Source organism: Narcine bancroftii, chromosome 6, assembly GCF_036971445.1.
Source record: "Narcine bancroftii isolate sNarBan1 chromosome 6, sNarBan1.hap1, whole genome shotgun sequence".
In the NCBI taxonomy this organism is placed as follows: Eukaryota; Metazoa; Chordata; class Chondrichthyes; order Torpediniformes; family Narcinidae; genus Narcine; species Narcine bancroftii.
In genome coordinates, this window is record NC_091474.1 from 212,306,879 (window position 1) to 212,331,944 (window position 25,066).

General features: G+C 41.6%; 1 protein-coding gene across 8 annotated transcripts in view; it reads left to right on the plus strand.

The window, feature by feature from the left end:
* Positions 1–20,237, plus strand: part of lca5 (lebercilin LCA5) — a 107,830-nt gene extending 87,593 nt beyond the window's left edge. For all 8 annotated transcript variants that reach the window (XM_069887407.1, XM_069887412.1, XM_069887411.1 and 5 more), the window contains one exon: positions 17,834–20,237. In XM_069887407.1, coding sequence (XP_069743508.1) covers positions 17,834–18,564 — 731 coding nt within the window. In that variant the 3' untranslated portion in view covers positions 18,565–20,237. The remainder of the gene's footprint in view (positions 1–17,833) is intronic.
* Positions 20,238–25,066: the final 4,829 nt, after the last annotated feature.

Consider the following 25,066-nt stretch of genomic DNA (forward strand, 5'->3'; position numbering starts at 1 on the left):
AACCTGGTGAATCTCCTCTGGACTGCCTCCAAGGCCAGTCTTCCCTTCCTCAAGTATGGAGTACTCCAGGTGTAGCCTCACCAGTACCTTGTATAGTTGCAGCATGACCTCCCTGCTCTTAAATTCAATTCCTCTAGCAACAAAGGCAAACATTCCATTTACTTTCTTTATGCCCTCTTGTACCTGTAACCCAACTTTTTGCGATTCATGCACAAGCACTCCCAAGTCCTTCTTGGGATGCTGCAGTCTTTCACCATTTAAATAATAATATTTTTCCAACCAAAGTGGATGACCTCGCATTTACTAATGTTGAACTCCATCTGCCAGACCTTTGCCCATAAACCTCACTTAACTATATCTTTCTGCATCCTCTCCACATCCTCTGTACAATTTGCTTCTGCACTCAATCATCCACAAACTTGGCTACATGACACTCTGTCCCCTTTTTTCAAATCACCAATGTAACTGGTGAACAGCTGTGGGCCCTGCAGCCCCCCACTTACCACTGTCTGCCAATCAGAAAAACACCCATTTATCCCAACTCTCTGCCTTCTGTCATTTAACTAATTCTCAATCCATGCCAATATACTTCCCCTTACTCTATTCATCTGTATCTTACTGATAAGTCTCTTGTGTGGCACCTTATCAAACAGCTTCTTTAAATCCAAATCATCCTGTTCCCCTCTATCTACCACGCCCATTATATCCTCAAAGAATTCCAGAAAGTTTGTCAAACAAGACCTGCCCTTTCTGAATCCATGCTGCGTCTGCGATACCCGTCTTCTGCCTACATCCCTTTTTAAAAAAAAATGGCATGATATTTGCTGTTTTCCAATCTGCTGGGACCTGCCCAGAATCCAGAGAATTTTGGTAAATGACTACCAACGCATTGACTATCACTCCCACCGTTTCCCTCAGTACTCTGGGATGCATCCCATCAGGACAAGCGATTTGTCCTCCTTCAATCCCATTAGTTTACTCATGACTATGTTTTTGGTAACAATTATTTTATCGAGGCCCTCAACTCCCTTCGCATCCCTAATGCCACACTTTGGCATGTTGAATGTATCTTCTTCCGTGAAGACTGACACATAATATCTGTTAAATTCCTCAGCCATTTCCTCCTTACTCTATATTAATTTCCCTTTCTTATCTTCCAAAGGGCCTGTGTTGACTCTAACCACCCTCTTCCATTTTATATATTTATAAAAATTTTTTGCTGTTTTTATACTTTGTGCTAATTTTCCTTCAGAATCCTTCTTCCCTTTCCTTATTTCTCGTTTAGTTGTCCTTTGTTGCCTTTTGAAGTTTTCCCAATCCTTCAGTTTCCCACTACTCTTGGCGACTTGTACCCATGAGCTTTTAATTTTGTACTTTCCGTTATTTCCTTAGTTATCTAAGGCTGGCTCCTCCCTCTCTTACTGCCCTTATTTTTAACGGAAATATATTTTTAACTGAAAACATCTCTTTGAAATTCTTTCACTGTTTCTCAACTGTTCTGCCAACTAGCCTGTGCTCCCAGTCCACACTGACCAATTCTTCCCTCATCCAGTTGTAGTCTCCCCTGTTCAAGCATAATACTCTAGTTTTAGATCTAAATATTACACCCTCTGTTTGAGAAATTCAATCATACAGTGATCGCTTTTTCCAAGAGGGTCCCTAACTACTAGACTGATAATTTTAACCTATCTCATTGAACGATGCTAGATCTAAAATGGCATTCTCCCTTGTTGGTTCCTTAACGTGCTGCTCAAGAAAGCTATCATGGATACATTCTATGAAATCATCCTCCAGACTCTCTTGACTATCTTGATTTTCCCAATCTACGCAGAAGTTTAAGTCCCCATGACAACTGCCATTCTGTTCTTACATGCCTCAGTTCCCTCTCAGTTAATTGTCTGTGCCACTGTGCTATTGTTATTTGATAGGTGATAGACAACTCCCACCATTAATTTTTTTTTCCCCCTTTCCCTTTCTTAATCTTTACCCAGATGGACTCAACATTGATAATGAGAGTAGTCTTAGACTGCAGGGTGACGTTAATGTTTTGTTGAAATGGGCTGAGAAGTTGCAGATGGAGTTTAAGCCAGATAAATAAGAGATGAATAAGAGAAAGCTTCAACAGCAAGGACCTCCTAGTGGTCACCCACTCCAATTCCACATTCCATTGCCACACTGACATGTCTGACAATGGCCTCAAGTCCTGTCAAGTTGAGGCTACTCATAAATTGGATGGATAATATCTTGTATTTCATCTCAGCAGTCTCCAATCAGATGTCATTGATATCAACCTCCAATTTCCATTTATCTCCCTCCCCCCACCCCCCACAAACCATGTGCTGTTGCCTTCAAGATCATTGAAAAGCACCATAAAGAGATCATGCTTCAAATTTATAAAACATTGATCAGACCTCAGCTGGAGTATAGCATGCAGTTCTGGTCAGCACACCATAGGAAGGACAGTGCGAGAGAGGGTGCAGAGGAGAAGTACCAGAATCTTGCTGGGTTGGAGTCTTTCATTTATGAACAAAGACTAGAGAGGCTGGATCTATTTTCCTTGGAGTGGCAAAGGTTAACAAGAGACATGATTGAGGTTCATAAAACCTCAAGGAGGCTAGATGGAGTGGACTTCAGGAAGCATTTTCATAAGAACATAAGAAAATTAAAAAGGATTATGTTACAACATTGCATTAGATCTGTCAAACCTTTGCCTGCTCAGTTAACCCATTTGTGTCCCTTTGTAGATTCTCTGCATCCTTTACACAATTTGCTTTTCCACTCAATTTAGTGTCATCAGAAAAATAAGATACCCTACACTCAGCCCCTCCTGTAATTCATTAATTTATATCATGAACAGTTGCAGGCAGCGCATTGAACTCTATGGCACTCTGTTCACATCTGATAGCCTACTGGAGAAACACCTAATTATCCCAACTCTGCCTTCTTTTAGTTAACCAATCTTCTATAAATGCAAATACCTTGCCCCCAACACCATACATCCTTAATGCAAGTGGCACCTTTTGAACACCTTCCAGAAATCCAAATATCCAACATCAACCTGTTCTCTATCCAATGCACTCATTATATTCTCAAAGAACTCCAGCTAATTTGTCAAACACAGCCTGCTCTTTCTGAATCCAGGCTGAGTACATGTCAGGAACAATTTCTATCTAGATGTCTTGTTATTTCAGAGTTAGATTTAATGTCAGAGTACATACATGACATCACATACAACCCCGAGATTCTTTTTTCCTGCAGGCAAGTCAGATAACCACTTATTGGCAGTGAAAAAACCTGACTCAACATACACATCTAAACAATTAAAGAAATGTAAACAAACATTGTGCAATATAGAGAAAAACAACAAATAAAGTGCTAAAGAGCCCTTAAATCATTCCCTGATGGAGTTTGTTGTTGAGTCTGATGCTGTTCCTGAACCTGGTGATGCGAGTCTTGTGGCACCTATACCTTTTTCTAGATTGAGAACAGAACGTGTGCTGAGTGGTATGGATCTTTCTTGCTGTTCTTTCTGATGGCAGCATTCTCTGTAGATATTCTCAGTGATGGGGAGGGTTTTACCCATAATGTCCTGGGCTGTGTCCACTACCTTTTGCAGGGCTTTTTGCACAGGTTCTCCATAGCAGAGGAAAGTGTATTGCAGCCAGTCAGTACACTTTCCACCACTTTCCTCCTTGATGATAGCTTCATGCATTTTTCTGACTCAAAATGTTAAGCTAACTGGCTACAGTTAACTTTTTTTTCTCAAATCCTTTTGTTTTAAACAATGGGCATAACATTTGATATCTTCCAATCTGCCAGGACCTGCCCAGAGTCCAGTGAATTTTAGTTAATTATCACAAATGCCTCTACCATAGCTTTGTGATTTCTTTCAGTCCTCAGGGATGCATTCTATCAGGACCATGGGACTTGTCTACCTTAGACTCACTAGTTTACTCCACACTACCTCTTTAGCGATAGAAAATGTATGGAGATCCACACCTCCTATTGCATCCATAACATCTCTGTTTGGCCTGTTAGATATACTTTTTGCAGCGAAGGCTGACCTCTACTATTTCTAGATTACCCAATATTAATTACCCCTTCTGATCTTTGAAGGGACATACGTTCTCGTTAGCCACTCTTTTCTGCTTGATATATTTATAAAAACTTACCATTTTTTATATTTTGTACTGGTTTACTTTCATAAGCTACATTCTCTTTATTCACTGCTTTGGTGGTTCTTTTTTGCTTTTTAAAGTTTTTCCAATCTTCCAGTTTCCCACTACTCTTGGCAATTTTGAACACATGAGCTTTTCGTTTGATACCTTCTTCTATTTCTTCAGTTATTCAAAGATGATTCTCTCTATTCTTACTGCCTTGTTTTTAATTGAAATATACATTTGTTGAAGTCTGTGAAAAATCTCTTTGAGGCTTTTGGTATGCTAGCCTTTATAAATCATATTGAATATAGGAGGTGGGAGCTGATGTTGAGACTGTTTAAGGCTATGGTGAGGCCAAATTTGGAGTATTATGTGCAGTTCTGGTCTCCAAATTTTAGGAAGGATATAAATAAGGTAGAGAGGGTGCAGAGAAGGTTTACAGAAATGTTGCCTGGATTGCAGTATCTAGAATATGGAGAAAGATTGAGTAGACTGGGGCTTTATTCATTGGAACATAGAAGGTTGAGAGGGGATTTAATGGAGGTATTTAAAATTTTGAAGGGAATAGATAAAGTAGTTGTGAATAAGCTCTTTCCCCTGAGGGTAGGGGAGATTGGATCAAGGGGTCATAAATTAAGGGTTAGGGGGCAAAACTTTGAGTAATATAAGAGGATGGTTCTTCACTCAGAGAGCGGTGGCTGAGTGGAATGATCTTCTGGAAGAGGTAGTTGTGGCAGGGTCAATTCTGATGTGAGGGAGTTGGAGGGTTATGGGCAGGGAGTGGAACTAGTGGAGCTTCACGTAAATCGGTGCGGACTAGAAGGGCCAATATGGCCTGTTTCCGTACTTTGAATGGTTATATGATTATAAAGTCTTCCACTCTTCCTCAATTGTCCCACCGTATAGCAGTTGTTCCCAGTCTACCCAAGCCAACTCCTCCCTCATTCCATTGTAGACTCCTTTGTTTTGATATAATGCACTGATTTTAGATCAATCTGTTGCACCCTCCATTCAAATGAGAACTTCAATCAGACTGTGGTCACTCTATCTGAAAGGATCCCTCGCTGCAAGATCATTAATTTTACCTGCCTCATTGCACAAGACCAGATCTAGGATAGCATGTACCCTTGTAAGTTTGGTAACATGCTATTCAAGAAAGCTATCATAGACTTCATCTATGACGTCTTCCTCAAGACTGGACCAACTTGATTCACCCAATCTAAATGCAAGTTAAAGTCCCCCATGACATCTGCCGTTACATTTTTATAATGTATTAAATATTTCTTGGTTTATTGTCTGTGTCACTGCAATATTATTTTTTGGTAGCACATGTACAACTCACGACAGTGTTTTTTTTTCTTCCTTTAATACTCCTAATCTCTCCCAAGATAGATTCTATATTCTGCTTTTTAGATTTTCCATTGTCTTTCACCATGATTTCATCCTCAATTAAGAGCGTGATTACACCCACCCTACTTTCCTACTTTTCCTTCCAAATGATTTGATACCCTTGGATATTTAATCCCCAATCATAACTACTCTATAACCACATTTTTGTAATAACCATTGAATCATCCTGTTCCAGGGAATAAAAGAACTAATCCATTCAACCGTTCCCTATAATCCATCTTCTCAAGACCTGGCAATGTTCTAGTAAATTTTCTTTGCACTCTTTCAATCTTATTGATATTTTTACAGCAGGTAAGTGTCTATTATTCGGCTTTACCAATGTCTGCTACACTTTGGCATAATATCCCAGCTCCTAAACTCAGTTTTTTGATTTATGAAGGCCAATGTGCCTGTGATGACACTTTAAATAAATTATTTATTTGTATTCCCATGTTCTTCTGTTCTACCACTCTCCACAGTTTATCATACAAGTCCTACTTTGGTTCATCCTACCAAAGTGCAACACTTTACACTTGAATTCCATCTGACATTTGCAGCCCATTTTTCCAGCTGGTCTAGCTTTGAAAGGCTTCCTCACTTTCCACCACACCCCAATCTTACTGTCATCTGCAAATTTGCTGATCTAATTTACCACATTATCATCCAGATAATTGATATAGATGACAAACATTTTTTTCTTTCCATCTTCCTTTCTTGCTCACTCTCTTTCTCGCTTTTTTTCTCTCTCTCTGGTATAGCTTCTCAACTGCCTCAGTATCTGTATGATTTCATGTCAATGTTTATCCAATGATGCTCCTCCACCTTGATATTTTTTCCTTCTTTAATCTTGGTATGTACTTGCAAGTTGTTAAAGTCTTCTGCTTTTTTATTTCTTTGTGAATTCAGTAGGCTTTTTTGTTTCAACGCACAATGTAACAAATTGCTTTTGTTGTCTTCTTTCTTTTCCAATATTTTTATTGAAATTGAAATTCCACATCGAAAAATACAAAGTATAATAAAAAAATACATGTTAAAAGTTTTTTTATAAAAGTACATTACACTTAGATCATACCATTTCATCCAAGGTACCCTGCATTCTCAATCAAATTATATTACAGTAATATTTTATGATAAAAAGAAATTAAACCCATTACCAAAAAAAAGCTGTTTTGTAAGGAGAGGACAAAAGAATTCCTCATCAAAGTGATAAATTACCTTATTAGTCAACACTTCTGCATTCATATCAAATCAGAGATTCATAAAAGGTCCCTACAATGTTTGAAAATGTAAATTCAAATCCAGCAATTCAGCATCTAATCTTCTCTAAATTTAAACTTAACATGATGTCATGTAGCCATTGAGGTGGAGCAATGTCCTTCCATCTGAGCAAACTGCACACCCAGCCATGAGAGAAGTAAAAGCTAATACATGCAAACCGGATGCCATTAGAATTATGCCACTCTCTCCAACAATACCAAACAAGGCAGTTAAAGGATTAGGCTTAAAATTAACTTTAAAAAGTACAGAAAATGTTTGAAATACTTCATTCTAGTATTTCTCAAGGCTCTAGGATATCTAAAACGTGAATTAATGAAGCGAGGAGATACATTCACATAAAAACAAGATAATTTGACTTTGGACATGTGAGCTCTATGGACTATTTTAAATTGTCGGAGGGAGTGGTGGGCGCTTAAAGATAAGGTATTACCTGATTTGAAAATTACATTCCAAGTTTCATCAGAGATTAAAGGCAGTAGGTCCTGTTCCCAGGCTTTTAAATTTTTTCTAAAGGAGCCTTTCTTATTCCAAACAACATACCATAAAATGTTAGATATTGAACCATTATAAAAAGGTTATAAATTAAAAATGACATCTATTAAATTCTTATCAGTGCTTATTGGAAATGTATGTAATTGAGATTGGAAAATAAAGTAATCTGTAAATAACAAAAAAATGAGTATTTGGTAATCTATATTTAACTGACAGTTGTTCAAAAGAAGCAAGACATCCTTCAATAAATAAATCCTTAAAACATTTAATACCTAATCTATTACCATTCTTTAAAAGCTATTGTCAATCATGGAAGGTTTAAAGAAATAATTAGGAAAAAAAGGACTAGAAAGAGAAAATCTCAATAAGCCTAAATATTTTCTAAATTGAATCCAGAACCTCAAAGTATGTTTAACCACTTGATTATCAGTTAATCTATTTAAAGATATAGGAAATGAGGATCCGAGAAGGGAAATAATAGAAAATTTTGTAATATGGCGGTGTGAGCAGTGGAGGAAACACAGCCACCGCGTTGAGGGTCGTCAATGACTTTTTATTCAAATTCAGCTCGCCCCTTTAAGGCAGCATGAGCTCAGTCACCTGGTGCATTGTGACGTCATAATTGCTGCCCAGGGTGCGCGCTGGAGTCAGAGAGAAACCTCTAACGACGCCATTTCCCATGGCTGCCCCGCCACGTGGTGATGCAAGTGGGGCCACACAACCCCCCCCCCACCCCAAACCGGCTATGCGTCCTGTCACTTTGACAGCCGTCCCAGTGCTTGGGCGCGGCTGTCTATACCGGTTGTGATAAGTCCAGATGGGCTGCCTTCAGGCAGTCCACTGTAAAAAGTTCCTCTCTTCCCTCAACATCCAGGGTGAAGGTTGCACCGGACCGATGCAAGACTTTGTATGGCCTCTCGTACGTTCACTGTAGCGGTGCACCTTGTGGTCCCCTCTGCACGAAAACCAACTGGGCCAAGTCCAGCTCTTTGGGGAGATGAAACGGCCAGGTACCATGGTGTGCCAGGGGTGGGGGAGCTAGGAAGGCCAGTCACCTGCATAGGTCCGCCAGCAGGTTTTTATCTGTGGCCATGGTGTCAGGGTCTGGGCCGAAAAACTCACCTGGCAGGAAAAGTGGTGCACCATCGACCTTCTCCACTGCTGAAGCCTGTAGGTCCTCCTTGGGTGCCATCCTTGTCCCAAGGAGGACTCAGGGTAGTTCGTCCGCCCAGTCTGGTGCAGAGAGCCTGGCCATAAGTGTGCCTTCAGGTGCCTGTGGAACCTCTCCCCCAATCTGTTGGACTACGGGTGGTATGCTGTGGTGTGGTGGAGCTTGACCCCCAGGAGCTTCACCATCTGAGTCCACAGGGCAGACGTGAACTGCGCCCCTCTGTCACTGGTGATGTGCACCAGGACTCCAAAACAGGCGATCCATTGGCTGACCAGAGTCCTGGCGCACGTCTCCGCGGAGGCCTCCTTATTTGGGACAGCCTCTGGCCACCTTGTGGCCCGATCCACCACCGTGAGGAGGCAACGAGCCTCCTTGGACACCAGCAGGGGCCTGACGACATCAAAGTGGATTTGTTGGAATCTGCGAACCGCCGGGTCGAAGTTCTGGATGGGGGCTCGCATGTGTCGCTGGACCTTGGAGGTCTGGCACCTGGTACAGTTCCTGGCCAGTTCTGCCACCTCCTTCTTTAGCCTGTGCCACACAAACCGCTCCGCAACCATCCGCACGGTTGTCTTTACCACTGGGTGAGCAAGGTCGTGGATCAGACTGAAGACCTTCACCCTCCAGCAGCGGGACCACCGGGCGCGGCATGCCTGTTGATACATCGCAGAGCAATGTGTTCAGGCTGCTGGGCACCTGGACATCCTTGAGTTTGAGGCCCGAGATGGCGGTCCATAAGGCCTGCATCTCCACATTGTTCCTCTGTGCCTGAGCCAATTGCTCGTAACCTAGGCCGGGCATGAGAGTGTTGATGGCTGGATGGGAGAGCACATCCGCCAATACATTGTCCTTGCTGGCCCTGTGTCAGATGTCAGTCGTGAACTCAGACACATATGAGAGGTGGCGCTGCTGTCTGGTGGACCATGGATCCTTGGCCATTGCCAGTGCTTGAGTGAGGGGCTTATGATCTGTGAAGGCTGTGAACAGCCTGCCCTCGAGGAAGTAGCGGAAATGGTGGATGGCCAAATACAGCGCCAGGAGCTCCATCGAAGGTGCTGTATTTGAGCTCCGGCAGGCGCAGCTGCTTGCTGAAAAAGGCCAGCGGGTGCCATTGTCCATTAAGCCACTGTTCCAGAAACGCCCCACTGCCGAAACTGAGGCGTCCACAGAGAGCGCAGTGTGCTCCTCCAGCCGTGGGTGCACCAGCAGCATGGCATTGGCGAGAGCCTCCTTTATTGCGATGAAAGCCCTGTCCGCCTCCTCTGACCATGATAAATTCTATTCTTTAGTGGCCATGAGCGTGAACAATGGACACATGGTGCGCGTGGCTCCAGGGATGAAATTATGGTAAAAGTTCACCATCACCGTAAACTCTTGGAGGTCTTTCAGGGTGTAGGGTTCAGGGAATCGTTGAACAGCCGCTACCTTCTCCGGCACCAGCGCGGCGCCACAGGAACTGGAGGGACTCCTTGCCAAACTGGCATTTGGCCGCTTTGACTGTGAGGCCGAAGTCCGCCAGCCAGGCAAAGAGTGTGCGGAGGTGACCTTTGCGTTCAGGCGGTTGCGACTGGCAATGAGAATATCGTCCAGGTAAATGAACACAAAGTCCAGGTCTTTTCCAACCGCGTCCATGAGGCGCTGGAACGTTTGGGTTGCATTCTTTAGACCGAAGGGCATAGGCAGGAACTCAAAGAGGCCAAAAGGGGTGATAATGGCCGTCTTACCCACGTTGACTGTATGCATTGGGATCAGATGGTAACCTCGCACGAGGTCCATCTTAGAGAAGATCCGTGCACCGTGAAGGTTGGCAGAGAAGTCCTGTATGTGGGGCACCAGTTTCCTGTCGGGGTTGGTTGCGTCGTTCAACCGGCGGTAGTCCCTGCACAGTCTCCAGCCCCTGGACAATTTTGGGACCATATGGAGTGGCGATGTCCAGGTGCTGTCCGAGTGCCAGATGATTCCCAGTTCCTGGAGCCTGGAGAACTCCTCCTTTGCATGCTGGAGCTTCTCAGGTGGCAGCCATCTGTGTCTAGCGTGCAGATGGGGCCCTGTGTAGCGATGTGGTGGAAGACTCCATGCTGGGGCTGGGCGTCATTGAACCGTGGCTCTAACATGGCAGGGAATTCATGGAGGATATCGTCGAACTCATCCCTGGCGGCGGCGATTTTGGGCCTGTGGGCTTCTGCTGTGTACAGTCAGGTGCAGTGGAACATTCGGGCGTTGACCAGCCTTTTGCCCTTCATGTCAACCAGTAGGCCGTGAGCTCTGAGAAAGTCGTCCCCTAACAGCGCGGTGCCCACGGAGGCTAGGACAAACCTCCAGTGGAACTTCTCCTTCCTGATCTGGATCTATGCCATGCGGGTGCTATAGGTCCTGATGGTGGAGTCGTTGGCCGCCTGCAGGGTTGGACCTCGAGATCGGGTGCGAGTCTCTAATGCTGTGGGGGGAAGGATGCTGAGTTCAGCCCCTGTGTCCACCAGGAATCAACGGCCGGTGGATCTGTCCATCATGTGAAGGAAGCTGTTTGTGTGGCCAGCTGTTGCAGCCATCAATGGCGGCTGGCCTGGTCATTTCCCTGAAAATCCACAGGGCTGGCGGCACTTAAGGGTTTGCGCTCCCCAGCGCTGGTGGTAGAAACACCAAGTTGACTGGCCCTCCTCTGGCTTGGTCTTGGGAGCTGCTTGCAGTCTGCTGGCTCCTGGTCGTGTCACCAGATTGAGGACTGCCTCATTCTCTCTCTTTGTGCAACAGAGGGCATCCTCACGGGCTGCTGCTCTCCTCGGGTTTGAGAAGTCTTCATCTGTGAGGAGCAGCTGGATGTCCTCTGGCATTTGTTCCAGGAATATCTGGCGGAAGAGAAAACAAGGCTTGCGGTCTTCTGCCATGGCCAGCATTTCGTCCAATAATGTTGACGGACTACGGTCCCCAAGCCCATCTAGGTGAAGGAGCCTGGAAGCCCATTGCTGGGGAGTTAGCCCGAAAGTTCCAAGCAGCAGGTCTTTGGGGGGGGGGGGGTGGTGGTGGATGAAGTCGTCCACCCTCACTGCCATATCTTGGTCCAGAGCGCTCACGATATGATAGAACATCGTGGCGTCTGAGGAGATGCTACGGAGTTGAAATTGCGCTTCCGCCTGCCCGAACTATTCTCAGTCAGTCAGTGGGTCCAAAAGGGAGGAAGCTTGATGGAGAAAGCATTAACCTCTGCTGAATCCATGGTGTTTTGAGTCCAGAAAAACGTCTGGGCTCATTGGGGTCACCACTGTGGTTGTGTGAGCAGTGGAAGAAACACAGCCACCACGTTGAGGGTTGTTGACGACTGTTTTTATTCAAATTCAGCGCGGCCCTTTAAGGGCAGCATGAGCTCAGTCACCTGGTGCATTGTGACATCATAATCGCTGCCCAAGGTGTGCACTGAAATGGATGCTGGAGTCAGAGAAAAACCTCTGACTATGTCATTTCCTCATGGCTGCCCCGCCACGTGGTGATGCAATCAGGGCCAGTTCGCCATGAGGATGTGCGCCGCCACAGTAACATAATTAGATTTCAAAGAGACCTATATTGGACAGTCTTCGTGGTTAATATAATATGACCAAAATGTAAGATTTTATATATTGACTGCCCAGTAATAGAACCTAAAGTTTGGTAATGCTAAATCTCCATTCTTTTAAAGTTATTTATTCTTCAATATATAACAAGATAAAATTGAGTCAAGGGAATCAAAAAAAGATTTGGGGTTAAAAAATAGGTTAAGCCTGAAAAAGGTTTCTTCTTTCTTTGGCTTGGCTTCGCGGACGAAGATTTATGGAGGGGGTTTATAAATTTAGGTAATATACAGTATTCATTTTAATAGAGTTGATTCGGCCAGCCAACAATAAAGGGGCGACCAATTTGATAACGCACTTCTCATGTGTTTGATTAAAGTGAGAAAATTTTATTTGAATATATTTTTATAATTTTTAGTGATTGTTATTCGCAAATAGGTAAATTAATTTCTTAAAATTTTAATGGGAAAATGCCAAATTATTCAAAGTAAAAAGTTCACTCATAACCTGAAAATTGACTGAAATAACAAATTAAAGAAAGAATAGAAGGCAATAAAGTCTCAAGATTAGAAATAAATAGCAATATATCATCAGCTTAAAGCGAATGTTATGGGCTGTACCCTTCCTTAAAATACCATTAATATCATTAGATTCTCGAAAAATGATAGCTAAGGGCTCCAAAGTCTGGCTGAAAACCAATGGACTTTTAAAGGGCATCCTTGCCTGGTTCCACTCTGAAGTTTAAATGGTTTAGAAATCTGAAAGGTAGTAAGAACACAGGCAGGTGATAAATAAGAGTAACCTAATCCATTGAATAAAGTGAGCCCCAAAATTAAAATTTTTAAAGGACTTAAATAAATAATTCCATTCTACCCAATCAAAAGCCTTCACCACATCCAGAGATATCACACATTCCGAAAGCTCCTTAGAAGGAGAGTATATAATATTTAATAAATGGTGTATTTTGAAATGTGAATAGCAATTTTTTAATAAATCCTGCCTGATCATCAGATATAATAAATGGCAGAATATTTTCAAGTCCACAAGCCAAAACTTTGGGTAGAATTTTTATTTCAACATAGAATGTAACAAATTGCTTTTGTTGCCTTGAAGTCATAATTTCCTTGATGTACCAAGACACAAAATTACTTGGATCTAAATATAGATAGGTGGGTTAGTAAGTTTGGACATGACAAAGTTTGGAGGGTAATGTAGAGGGCTATCTCAGGAAATAGCAGGATCTCTTACAGATATGGGCAGAGAAATTACATTGCAGTTTAATACTGAAATATGTGAGGTTCTGTGCTTTGGGAGGTCAAAATCTAAGGGAAAAGTATTTAATAGCAGAAACCCCAACAACATTGATAAACACAAAGATCTGGGGGGTGGGGGGGTCTAAGTCCCTGGTTTTCTGAAAGAAGCCATGCAAGTAGATTAGTGATAAAGAAGGCTTATGACAAGCTTGCCTTCATTGGTCAGGGAATTGAGTAGAAGAGTAAGGAAGACATGTTACAACAATATAAAACTTTGGTTAGGCTTCACTTGGGGTATTGTATACCATTCTGTCATCCCATTACAGGAAAAATATGTGACCTGTGGAGCAGCAGTTCTTCCAACTGTACCACCCTCATTTTATTTATTAATTTACTTATTAATCAAGTTTTGGCAATGTCTAACAGAGCATCCCAATAGGTTTAAAATATAAAAAGAAATGGTAGCTTCTTTTGACATCTGACACTTGTAACAGGAAGTTTACACAAAATTGCTGGAGAAACTCAGCAAGTCACAGAATTCTTTATGTAGCAAAGGTAAAGCTGCATAACCAATGTTTCAGGCCTGAGCCCTTCATCAAGGTATGAGCAAAAGCAGGTGGGGGGTGGATCAGGGGGTGGAGCACAAGGCCCACAGGAAGGAGTTCATAGAAGGTATGGGTAGGAAGGCACAAGAGAAAAAAGCTGAGAAGTGATAAGGGTAGGGAATAGCTCTCTGAATGGACAGTGAATGGGGTGGAGAGCTAGAGGAAAGGAGACAGAGGCATGGGAAGAGAGGGATACAGGGATGTGGCTTAACAGAAACCATAGAAGTTTCCGTTAATGCCCAGATGAAATATTAGGTGTGATCCTCCAATTTATAGGTGACCTTGGTTTGGCAGTGCATGAGGCCTGGTTAGACGTATCGGCGCGGGAGTGGGGCGCAGAATTGAAATAGTTGGCAACTGAGAGATTCCTGTCGTTGCTGCAGACAGAGCGAAAGTTCTAAAATAAATAACCTCCCAGATTGCGTCCATTCTCTCCGATATACACAATAGGAGCACCATATGCAGTCGATGACACCCGCAGATTCACAAGTGAAGTGATGCTTCACTTGGAAGGACTGTTTGGGGCCCCAAATGGTGGTGAGGGAGGAGTTGTGGGTGCAAGTGTAGCACTTCCTGCATACACAGGGGTAAGTACCAAGGGGGCAATGAGTGGATGAGGGAATTGCAGAGGGAGTGGTCCCTGGAGAAGTTAGAGAGGGGAGAAGGGAAAAAGATTAATCTGACAATGTGATCGTCATTAGGGCGGCACTCTGTTACAGCACCAGTAATTGGGACCGAGTTAGAATACCATGCTGTCTTTATGGAGTTTGTACATTCTCCCAATGTCTGCATGGATTTTCTCTGGGGGCTTTGGTTTTTTTCCCAACATTCAAAACGTACCAGGGGTTGTAAGTCAATTGGGTGTAATTTGGCAGCATGGGCCAAAAAGGTCTTTTACCATACTGTATGTCTACATTAAGCATACATGTATGCCTAAAGAAATCTCTTGGTGCCTGCCACATTGACCACCGCCAGTGGGCTGATATCGCCTCAAACCGTGCATCTTGGCGCCTCACAGTTTGGCGGGCAGCAACCTCCTTTGAAGAAGACCGCAGAGCCTACCTCACTGACAAAAGGCAAAGGAGGAAAAACCCAACACCCATCCCCAACCAACCAATTTTCCCCTGCAACCGCTGCAATCGTGTCTGCCTGTCCCGCATCGGACTTGTCAGCCACAAACGAGTCTGCAGCTGACGTGGACTTTTTACCCCCTCCATAAATCTTCGTCCGCGAAGCCAAGCCAAAGAAAGAGATGTCTACATTAAAATTAAAAATGATGTAGGTGAGGGAAAAATGCATAGGATAGATAATATGTTGGATGTGGAGGCCAATAGAATAGTGGGTGAGGACAAGGGGAACCCAGTCCTTATTCATTTAGGGGCAGAAGGACCAGGGCAGATGTGTAGAAATGGAGGAGATGAGGTAAAGAATGCTCTGTGACTTGCTGAGTTTGTCCAGCATTGTGTAAACGACAATCATGGTGGCTGCACACTATCTTATTCAACTCGCTTGTAACAGGATCTTCAGTTTTGTTTGCTTTTACATCATTTGTTTCTCCAGGTTTAATCTTGTGGACCTAAAGAAATAGTCAGTGCTAATTTGTGTCGTGCTAAACAGGCCATTTTGAGATAATGAAGTAAATAACTTGTGCATCCTCCTTTGCCTGTCAGCACCACAAGTCCATGATTAAAAAATGGTGCATTAAGTTTCACTAAACAATGAAACTTAATGTGGCAGTTTCTTCGGTGATCTTGGTTTTCTTTCCACTACTTTCTATGCAACCCTCACCTGCACCTCCTCCATTTTCACACATTTCCCCCCATCTACATCCTTCACCAGCCACCACATTCAACACAATTTTCATAACCTCCATTGGAATCCAACCACCAGACACCTTTTCCTCTCCCTTTCCCTCTTTGCTTTCTATAGGGATCATACTCTCCATGACTCCCTTGTCCACTCGTCCCTTCTTTCTCATCACCGCCTGGCACTTACCTTCATGAATGCAAGAATTTCCTGACCCTTCTCATCAACATTGAGGGCCCTAAACAATCCCTCCAAGTGAGACCACACTTCACCTGTACGATTCATTTATTGAATCCACTGCAGCCTTCTCCATACATCAGGAAGACCAGGTGCAGTTTGGAGATTGCTTCATGGAGCACCTTCGCTCTGTCCACTGCAACATCCAGGATCTCCTAGTTTTCAGCCACTTTAATTCCACTTTCCATTCCCATATTAACATGTCAGTCCATGGCCTAATGTACTGCCAAGTTGAAGCCATTCATCAGTTAGAGAAGCAGCACCTTATATTCTGTGTTGGTAGACTCCAACCAGACGATATTAGCATCAAGTTCTCCAATTTATTGTTGCCTCCCTCCTTCCCCGCCCCCCCTGCTTTCTCCAACCTCTATGGCCCATACCTCCTTCTCTTTTGCACTCTTTCCCCTCCCTGCCCTCTCTGCCTGGCTATTACCAACATCTTCCTTCCTCTTGTTCTCTACTCCTTTGATTCTGTGACCTGTTCTCCTATCAGAGTACATCTCCTTCCTCCTTTTACCTCCTAACTTTTATTCCCTATTTTTTTTCCCTCTTCCCACCAGTATTTATTTCTCATCTGGCACCCCTGCTCCAACACCTCACCCACCCCCATCTTTTTATTTGGACTTTTGCCCTTGCCATTCCTGATGAAGGGTTAAAGCCCACAGTGTTGACTATCTATTGCCTTTCTTGGATGCTGTCCTGCTGAGTTCCTCCAGCTTATTATGTGTTGCTCCAGTTTTCCATCATCTGCAGTCTTTCTTGTTTGACACCATTTAATCTTGTCATTTACCAATAATTAATGAGGTATAGATATGATGATTAAAAATAATAAACGCTTGCCAAAAACCTGAATTCGAAATTATTCCTGTCTTTAATATTTGATGTTTTGAGTTACAGCTGTGGAGTTCATACATGAGATATAAAAAATTTAATAAAGAAACTAATATACCATATATATTGTTAGTTTAGTTTTCAATCTCTGTATTTTCAATCTCCAACCCCTCCCCCCCAAAAAAAAACTCCATGGACCCAATCAGATCAAAACACCATTTCATTTAGATTCCCTTCACAAATGTTATGCTATGAATTTTTAAAATAAAAAATTTTTAAAACTGAGTAGGCTCCATGTAAGGAAAGATAATGTTTTTGTACTTTATTTCGCAGCTCCCATTTAAATTCCTCCTACATAATGAACAAAGTTCATTTTATTGCCATGCCTTAATTTTAAACGTTTTTAAAAATAAAATAGGTAAAAAAATCTCATTCCTACCACAAGTTATGCCACCAAAATTCTAAATTGAGATATTGGCAATACTCCCAGAAAAGGCTGTCAAGAGTTACTTTAGTCATGTTTCAACTTGTTATTAATAGCAGAAGCTGACCAAAATATATTAAAGTTCTATTTTTAAGTGGGAATGGGTAGTCATTTGTGTGGCTTCTGGAAACTCAAATCAAATGAATAAATTAAGACTGTATGGACACTTCAGATAATGAGAGTAGCATTACAACAAATGTTAGCCAAGAGATTTTCAGTTGCTCATATCAAATGATATGCTTTCATTTGAAAATACAGTTGTGTTGTATCAACGAAGTAATAATTGATATTAAATTATAGATAACCATTTCCACTTTAAGTATAATAAAACAATTTTGACTTTTGCTACGACACGAACGGCTGTGAATTTAGTCAGTGAAAAAAAGAAAAAAAAAAGGCTAAATATTAGATGTTCCCTTGCCCATTTACAGCATTTTGGTATTGTGATATGTAATGATGTCTTTCTTCTTATTTTGTAATTACACTTAACATATTTAAGATATGTACAAAGAAAAATGTTTGGCATTATTCTGCTCAGAAATGCAGATGAGAAAACTGATCATAAATTTCATTTTGGATTTGCAGAATGGGAGCAGGAAAGACAGAGTGAGGAGAAAGACAGGAGAGTGAAAGGAACTCGAGTGAGAGAAGATGAGATTGAAAACTCAGAAAAAATGGATGAGAGACGCAAGAAAGAAATTCTTTTGGCCAAGATGCGGGAGATTGATGAAGAAACCAATGGAAGTTCCTTGTTTTCTCCACGTGAAAACACTTCATACTCATCTTCCGTTGGAAGTGACTCCCCAGAAAGATGGCAAAAAAGCAGGATCTTTCCAGAATCTGATAAAATACCAGTAGAGAGTTATGGTCACAGAAGCAACAAGTCCACAGATAGGGATGATGAGCTGAGCTTTGGTATGTACACACCCTCGTTTGGGAAAGGAAGTGGGAGATCTGGACTGGTTACTCAGAGGTTCAGCGACAAAGAGGAGCAATCTAATGGCTATTTTGAAATGCCTGTTAAAGACAAAAAGTCTAGTTTAATGGATCAATTGTTTGGTTCTGGTAGTGGCATTGGCTTCACTTCAAAGGGGGATGATTTACTAATAAATATGACACAGAATTCTGATTGGAATAGCAGCCCCTTCCCTTGGGAAAAGACAAATTCACAGATAAAGACAAATGAAACAGGTGAGACAGTCTTTAGTGATGGCATCATCAGTTCTAGTCGTCACCGTTCAAAGTACACCTCAGTTAAACCGGTCATAAAAGTAATTGACTCTCCTGAGGATGAAATAGAACAAGTAGTATTGTAAAAAATATGTAATAATGATATAATATTGTAATTTGCAATGAGCCTTCCCATAAAATTCATCTTTGAATATACAAACTTCCCAAAATATGAACTAATAATTGTGCATATTATGTTATGCTAAAAGTGAGAAAAACTGGCATTTATATCAATATAAAATGATTTTCCTTTGTTATATCCAATATTCCTAAATTATTTATTTATTCCTGAGGTGTATTTTGAGTTATCATAATTCATTTGCAGAATTGACCAGTATACCAGCTCACTTGTTGTGAGCCCTGTGGTAACACTTCTGTGGGTCACATCAGAATCACAATTTATTGTCATGAACCCCCAGTCACGACATTGTGTTTCACAGCACCAGCGATCAGCACAGGACCAGGGTTTGAATCCCATGCTGTATGCAAGGAGTTTGTCCATTCTCCCCGTGTCTGCATGGATTTTCTCCAGGGGCTGCGGTTTCTTCCCGCCATTCAAAAGGTAATGGGATGTAAATTGGGCGGTACCGACTCGTGGGCCCAAATGGCCTGTTGTGCCATAATGTTCTCATTCAAATTCCACCACCAGAAAGGTAGGAAAATAGGTCACCAGATGAAACAAATGTTAGCCCCTTATCAGCAAATACTTGCGGTTAACTCTGAATTGATATCCTCGTGGCATCGATGGAAGAGGTGGGTATTGTAATTGTAACTCTTCACCTAAATGAATGAAGAAAGTTAGTTTGGTGATCTTTTCTAACAATCTGTGCATCAGTTGTAGCACCTAGAGGAAGTTTTGACTTTCTCAAGGTGGAATTAATTTCCATTTGTTGTTTTGTTCTTAATAAAGAATATTGAGGTTCTCTGACAATTATATCATGGTAAGTGCAATAATACAAAAAGAGAGAGAGAGAGAGTTTGTATCCAGCTGAAGAGGATGACACTGTTAATTCATGCTAAAGGACTTTCTCGTGGCTTATTCTACTAACCATTATTTCCAATATTTACTATGCTCAAAGCACTCACTGAGAGAAAGAAATTCTAATAAAGTACACAGACTTTTGAACCTTTTTGTTTTAAAAGTTGTATTGTCATTTGAACTAAATGGGAATGAATATCAGGTAAAGAACAGGAGGACAGTTTAAATGCATTAACCTCCTTGGTTGATTTATTGTATTTCCTAAAGGGTCTGTCTTCTAAAGCCTTTGTTTCATGAGGTAGCGCCTTTGAGTAAAGATTTTATATTTTAAAAATAAAATTGACCTCTATTTTTAAATTATGCTGTGTAGCACTTGCCATCAGGGAGGCCAACAGTGTAGCTAGCCATAATTGATAGGAGCATTAGTAATTTTATTATTTTGACATGGAATTTTCTAAGAATGATTATTGGCAAATGTGAAGGTCTGCTTGGTAAATTGTTCAGTTTACTCTCTATTTTAATTGTTGAAAAAGTACTGTTCAGTACAGTCTGTAAAATCTTTGTTTTATACTGGGTCACTCACTGATCATTTCTTTTAAGTATGACTCAATTTCAAAAGCTGTTTGGCTGTTAATTCCAGTCGATATTTATTGTGCAATTTCCAGAGAATTTGTCAAGTAGTTATAAATGCCTATTTATTGCCACATTGTATTTTTATACTACATTACGTATTTAAATCATTTGTTAATTTCTGCTGACCTCACTATTATGCTACATATACGATCATAAAAATAAATTTTAAATGTAAATCGTCCTTGATCATTTCTTTGCCTGCTTTATTGAATTGAAGTGCTTCTTGTCACATGTATCAAGATACTGTCAACATCTTTGTTTTGAATGCTATCCAGGCAAGTCAACCCAAATTTAAGTAGAAGATCTAATGCAAAATAAAACAAAAAGGTGTGAGTATAGTATTACCGAGAAAAGGTGCAGAGCATCATCCTTTTAATAATGAGAGGTTTGTTCAAGTCTCTGTACCAGATAATTTATACATTGTCTGAGTAGAGAATTACTGAGTAGAGCAGGCTTCTGCTTGCTTTTTGCTCACCTCGATGAAGGGCTCCAGCCAGAAATGTTGGTTATATATTTTTGCCTCCTATAGACGCTACAGGACCTTCAGAGTTTCTCCAACATTTTTGTGTTTTTACTTTTAATGCTTTCACTATTGTTCTGTGGGTTTGGCATGACTGACGAGTTTGATGCAGGACTCATGAATTCTCCCACAGTTGGGGCACACAAAACTGAATGTGTGACCTGATTGGATCATTGTATGTTCCTCAAAGTGGAATTGACTGAGACCATGAGTACAGCATTAAACAGTGTAATACACCTTGTGATTCACTTTTTACCAAGAGTGACAATTCCGTATTGTAGTTGTCTATATTACCTCTATTACCATTGTTACGATTCCCTGAAGGGAATTTCATCCAAAGAGAACAAACACATGAACACGTCAAGATCTTTTAATCTTCTTATTGATTGGTAGGACAAAAGTGTGCAATTGATTACCTATTAAATCAGGAAACCTACATCAAGATTAGGAATGACTCTAAAGCAATTTATAGTTTAATGTCATGTAAAAAGGAGAATGAACCATTCTACTTCGTTCAGAGTTCTGCATATGCTTATGAACTGATAGTTAGCTGGACGCTGATAACCATTTTAAATATAAAAATGGCATGGAAATTTCAACACTTGTATGTCATTCATGATGGTCTTCATCTTCCACAGAAGGAGTAGTCCTAAACCAATGTAATCCAAAAGCTATATGGCTGCATTCACAGAGCTACACCCTCCCCCAATCATTTCTTAGTTTTTTTTGCTTTACCACCCATATCCACCTATAGCTTCTTGCCTGTTGGACTGTGCTCCTCCCCTGCCCCTTTTCCCATCCTTCCCCTGCCCCTTTTCCCATCCTTCCCCTGCCCCTTTTCCCATCCTTCCCCTGCCCCTTTTCCCATCCTTCCCCCCCCCCCACCCCAAACATTTTTATTCAGGCTTCTGCTTGCTTTTTGCTCACCTCGATGAAGGGCTCCAGCCAGAAATGTTGGTTATATATCTTTGCCTCCTATAGACGCTACAGGACCTTCAGAGTTTCTCCAACATTTTTGTGTTTTTACTTTCAATGCTTTCACTATTGTTCTGTAGGTTTGGCATGACTGACGAGTTTGATGCAGGACTCATGAATTCTCCCACAAAACTGAATGTGTGACCTGATTGGATCATTGTATGTTCCTTAGGCTTTTTGTGAGACAATGAGGAAAGCTCTCTAAGCTTGCAGCGGAATCTGAAAATGGCAGGTGGAATGTAATGTGGACAAGTGTGAGGTGTTGCACTTTGGGAGGATGAACCAGAGTTTGGTAACTGGTAAGACATACGGAGTGCAGTAAGACCGAGGGATCTGGGAATACAGATACATAGTTTCTTGAAAGTGGTAGAATGGGTCATAAAGGGCACCGTGGTTAGCATAGTGGTTTAGCGCAATGCTGTTCCAGCGCCAGCGATCAAGACCGGAGTTCGAATCCCATGCTCTCTGTAAGGAGTTGTATGTTCTCCCCATGTCTGCTTGGGTTTCCTCTGGGTGCTCTGGTTTCCACATCATATAAAAAAGTGGAACAGGGGTTAAAGGTCATTTTGGTTTTCAGTGTGCAGCATGTGCTCATGGGGTGATATGGCCTGTTACCTTGCTGAATGCCAAATTTAATTTTAAAAACAAAGAAACCTTTTGACAAATTGGCCTTCGTAAATCAAAGTATTAAGTGCAGGAGTTTGGATGTTATGTTGAAATTGTATAAGACATTAGTGAGGTCAAATTTGGGGTATTGTGTGCAGTTTTAGTCACCTACCTGTATGAAAGGTATCAATAAGTTTGAGAGTGCAGAGAAAATGTAGAAGAATGTTGCCAGGACATACGCTGAGTTACAGGGAAAGCTTCTTTTGGTTAGACACCCGTTCTCAACGGGGGCCAAAGCACATTTAAGGGTGACCACGGACTGAAGTTGGTAGGAGAGAAATATGGAAGAAACCAACTAAACGACTGCTTTATATGGAAGGGGCCCATAAACTTTGAGCAGATTCTTAAGAGAGTCATAGCCAAAAAGAAAAAGTTGGAGCAAGGAGTATAGATGGGATGAATGCAAGCAGGTTTTTTTCCACTGAGACTGGTTGAGACAAGAATTTGAGGTCGCATGCTAAGGATGAAAGATTAAATGTTTAAGGGCAACGTTTGGGGTGAACATTTTCAATTAGAGGGTGGTGAGAGTATGGAATGAGCTGCCAATGGAAATGGTATCAGTTCGATTTCAACATTCAATGGAAAGGTACATGGATGGGAGGGGTATGGTCTGGGTGCAAGAATAATTTGCCATGGTCGAGGTGGGCTTGTTTCTGTATTGCAGTGTTCTGTGGTACTTCAAAAAATTTTGTGAAATTCAATCATGTCATCTAATTATGCACCAGTAGATGGCGACGCTGCCTCATTCTCACCAGAATGTGGAAGACATTTTAAAATGGTTTTAAATCTGAGGCTGCAAGAAAATGTGTGCCAAGATTTAAAAAAATATGAAATACAAATTTGAAGCAATTTTTTTTAATGTACTCCTATCTCCTCATTATTTCAGCATCAAGTCTCTAATATCTTAGTGATCATCCAGGAAAATGATTTTGTTAGTGATTGAAATTGTTGAAGTGAATGCTGGAGTCCAGTGCAAAACTCAAACGTGTGTAAAAGTAGATGACACAATTTTCTTGTTTATTTTCATTGTGTGATGACATTGTTTAATGTATCGTATATGTTGAACGTTTAGTGGGTGGGGAGGGGGGTGGGAAGGAGGGAGGGAAGGAAGGGGGGAAAAGGACACTGTATATTCAAGAGGGAAATGTTTATGTGTATTTTGGTCAATATGGTTCATAGTGTGAAAAATAAAAAAAATATTTAAAAAATCTAAATGTGCTGGAGAAACTCAGCAGATCACACAGCATCCAGAAGAAGAGAAGGGTAACCAATGTTTTCTCTGAAGGGCTGAGGCCAAAAATGTTGGTTATATTTTACTTCTGAATGAAGCTGCATGACTCGCTGAGTTTCTCTAGCACATGTGTATTGAACTTGTTGAAGCTGGCATTAGATAACTGAAGGCATACCTTCGTCTGAATAGGTCTGTGCCTCTTAAACAATAAATGGGCATTGAGTTTGGGAGGTTGTAACAGGCATAGAAGAGAGAGGATTCTTCTATTTTCTTCTGCACCTCTGAATGCCTTGATGAATGAACATAGAACATTACATCACAGTGGAGGGCCTTACGCCCACCATGTTGTGGAGACCTTTGAACCAACTTGACAATAATGTTTCCTGATCTCCTAACTACAACCCTCTATTGTTCTTACAATGAATGGGAAACAATGAAGGACCTTCACTCACAGGTGGACAGGAAGCCCTCAGTGTGGTATCTATTGGCAGTGTGAGAGTGATGAACACCCATTTAGTACCAGGGCCTACAGGCAGTAGTGGAATGATTGAATGACCTCACACAAATGGACAAAACAAGTAATTACAGAGTTCCACCTTGACAACTACACTACTGGACCCACTGCTCCATCCTATACACCCCACCAGAACAGCCGGGATTTCCATCAATTCCATCACCTAACATATATATTTTACCTTACCTTCACAAAACTATCATCTCTCCAGTTCTTACCTCCATCTCTCATGATTTCCACACACTGCCAATGAGTTAAACATAACAAAGTAAGACACTGACAATGTGCAGGAAAAGATGGTGCATAATCTGTGTAAATGCACTGATCAGTGGGTGAGCAGCTCATGTTCATGAAATCACTGATCCACAGGATTCCTGGCAAATTTTGGTGTAGCTTCTCAATAAAGTCCCTGCTCTCCCATAGCATGATGATGTGGAAGATACATGCCACTGTGTTATCTTCCTTCTCACATCCAAACTCTGCAATCCCTTCTACTCTCCCCACCCGAATGATATCTAAGCGTCTTCCTTCTTTTGGTGGTCATGCAGCAGTAGGTGATGGAGGATGCCAGTGTTCAGTGTGGCATAGTGTTGGTTTGATCTGAATGGTGGTGAGCTTTGATTATGGGGCATTCATTCAGGCGAGCGAAGTGTATTCTACCACACTTCTAGCTTGAACATTGTTAATGGTGAAAATTATTTTTGAGATGTGAGTTGAGGATTCTGTGCAGGATGCGTAAATGTGACCTTCATTGATTTGTTTTCCATGCGATGCACATTATTGGGCATTTCCGATTGCCTATAAGAGTCAACCACATTGCTGAGAGTCTTGACCAGAATAGGTAAGGGGAGCCAATTACATCCCCAGATAGAGCTTAATAATCATTTGGTAGTTCTGTAGGTGTTATTACTCATGAATAATTTTGCATGTGATGTTCTGGGCTGTGTCCACTACCTTTTGCAGGGCTTAACACTTTTATGCATTGGTATCCCCATACCAAACCATGATGCAGCTGGTCTGCACACTTCCATCACACACCTGTAGAAATTTGCCAGGGTTTCTAGTGTTAT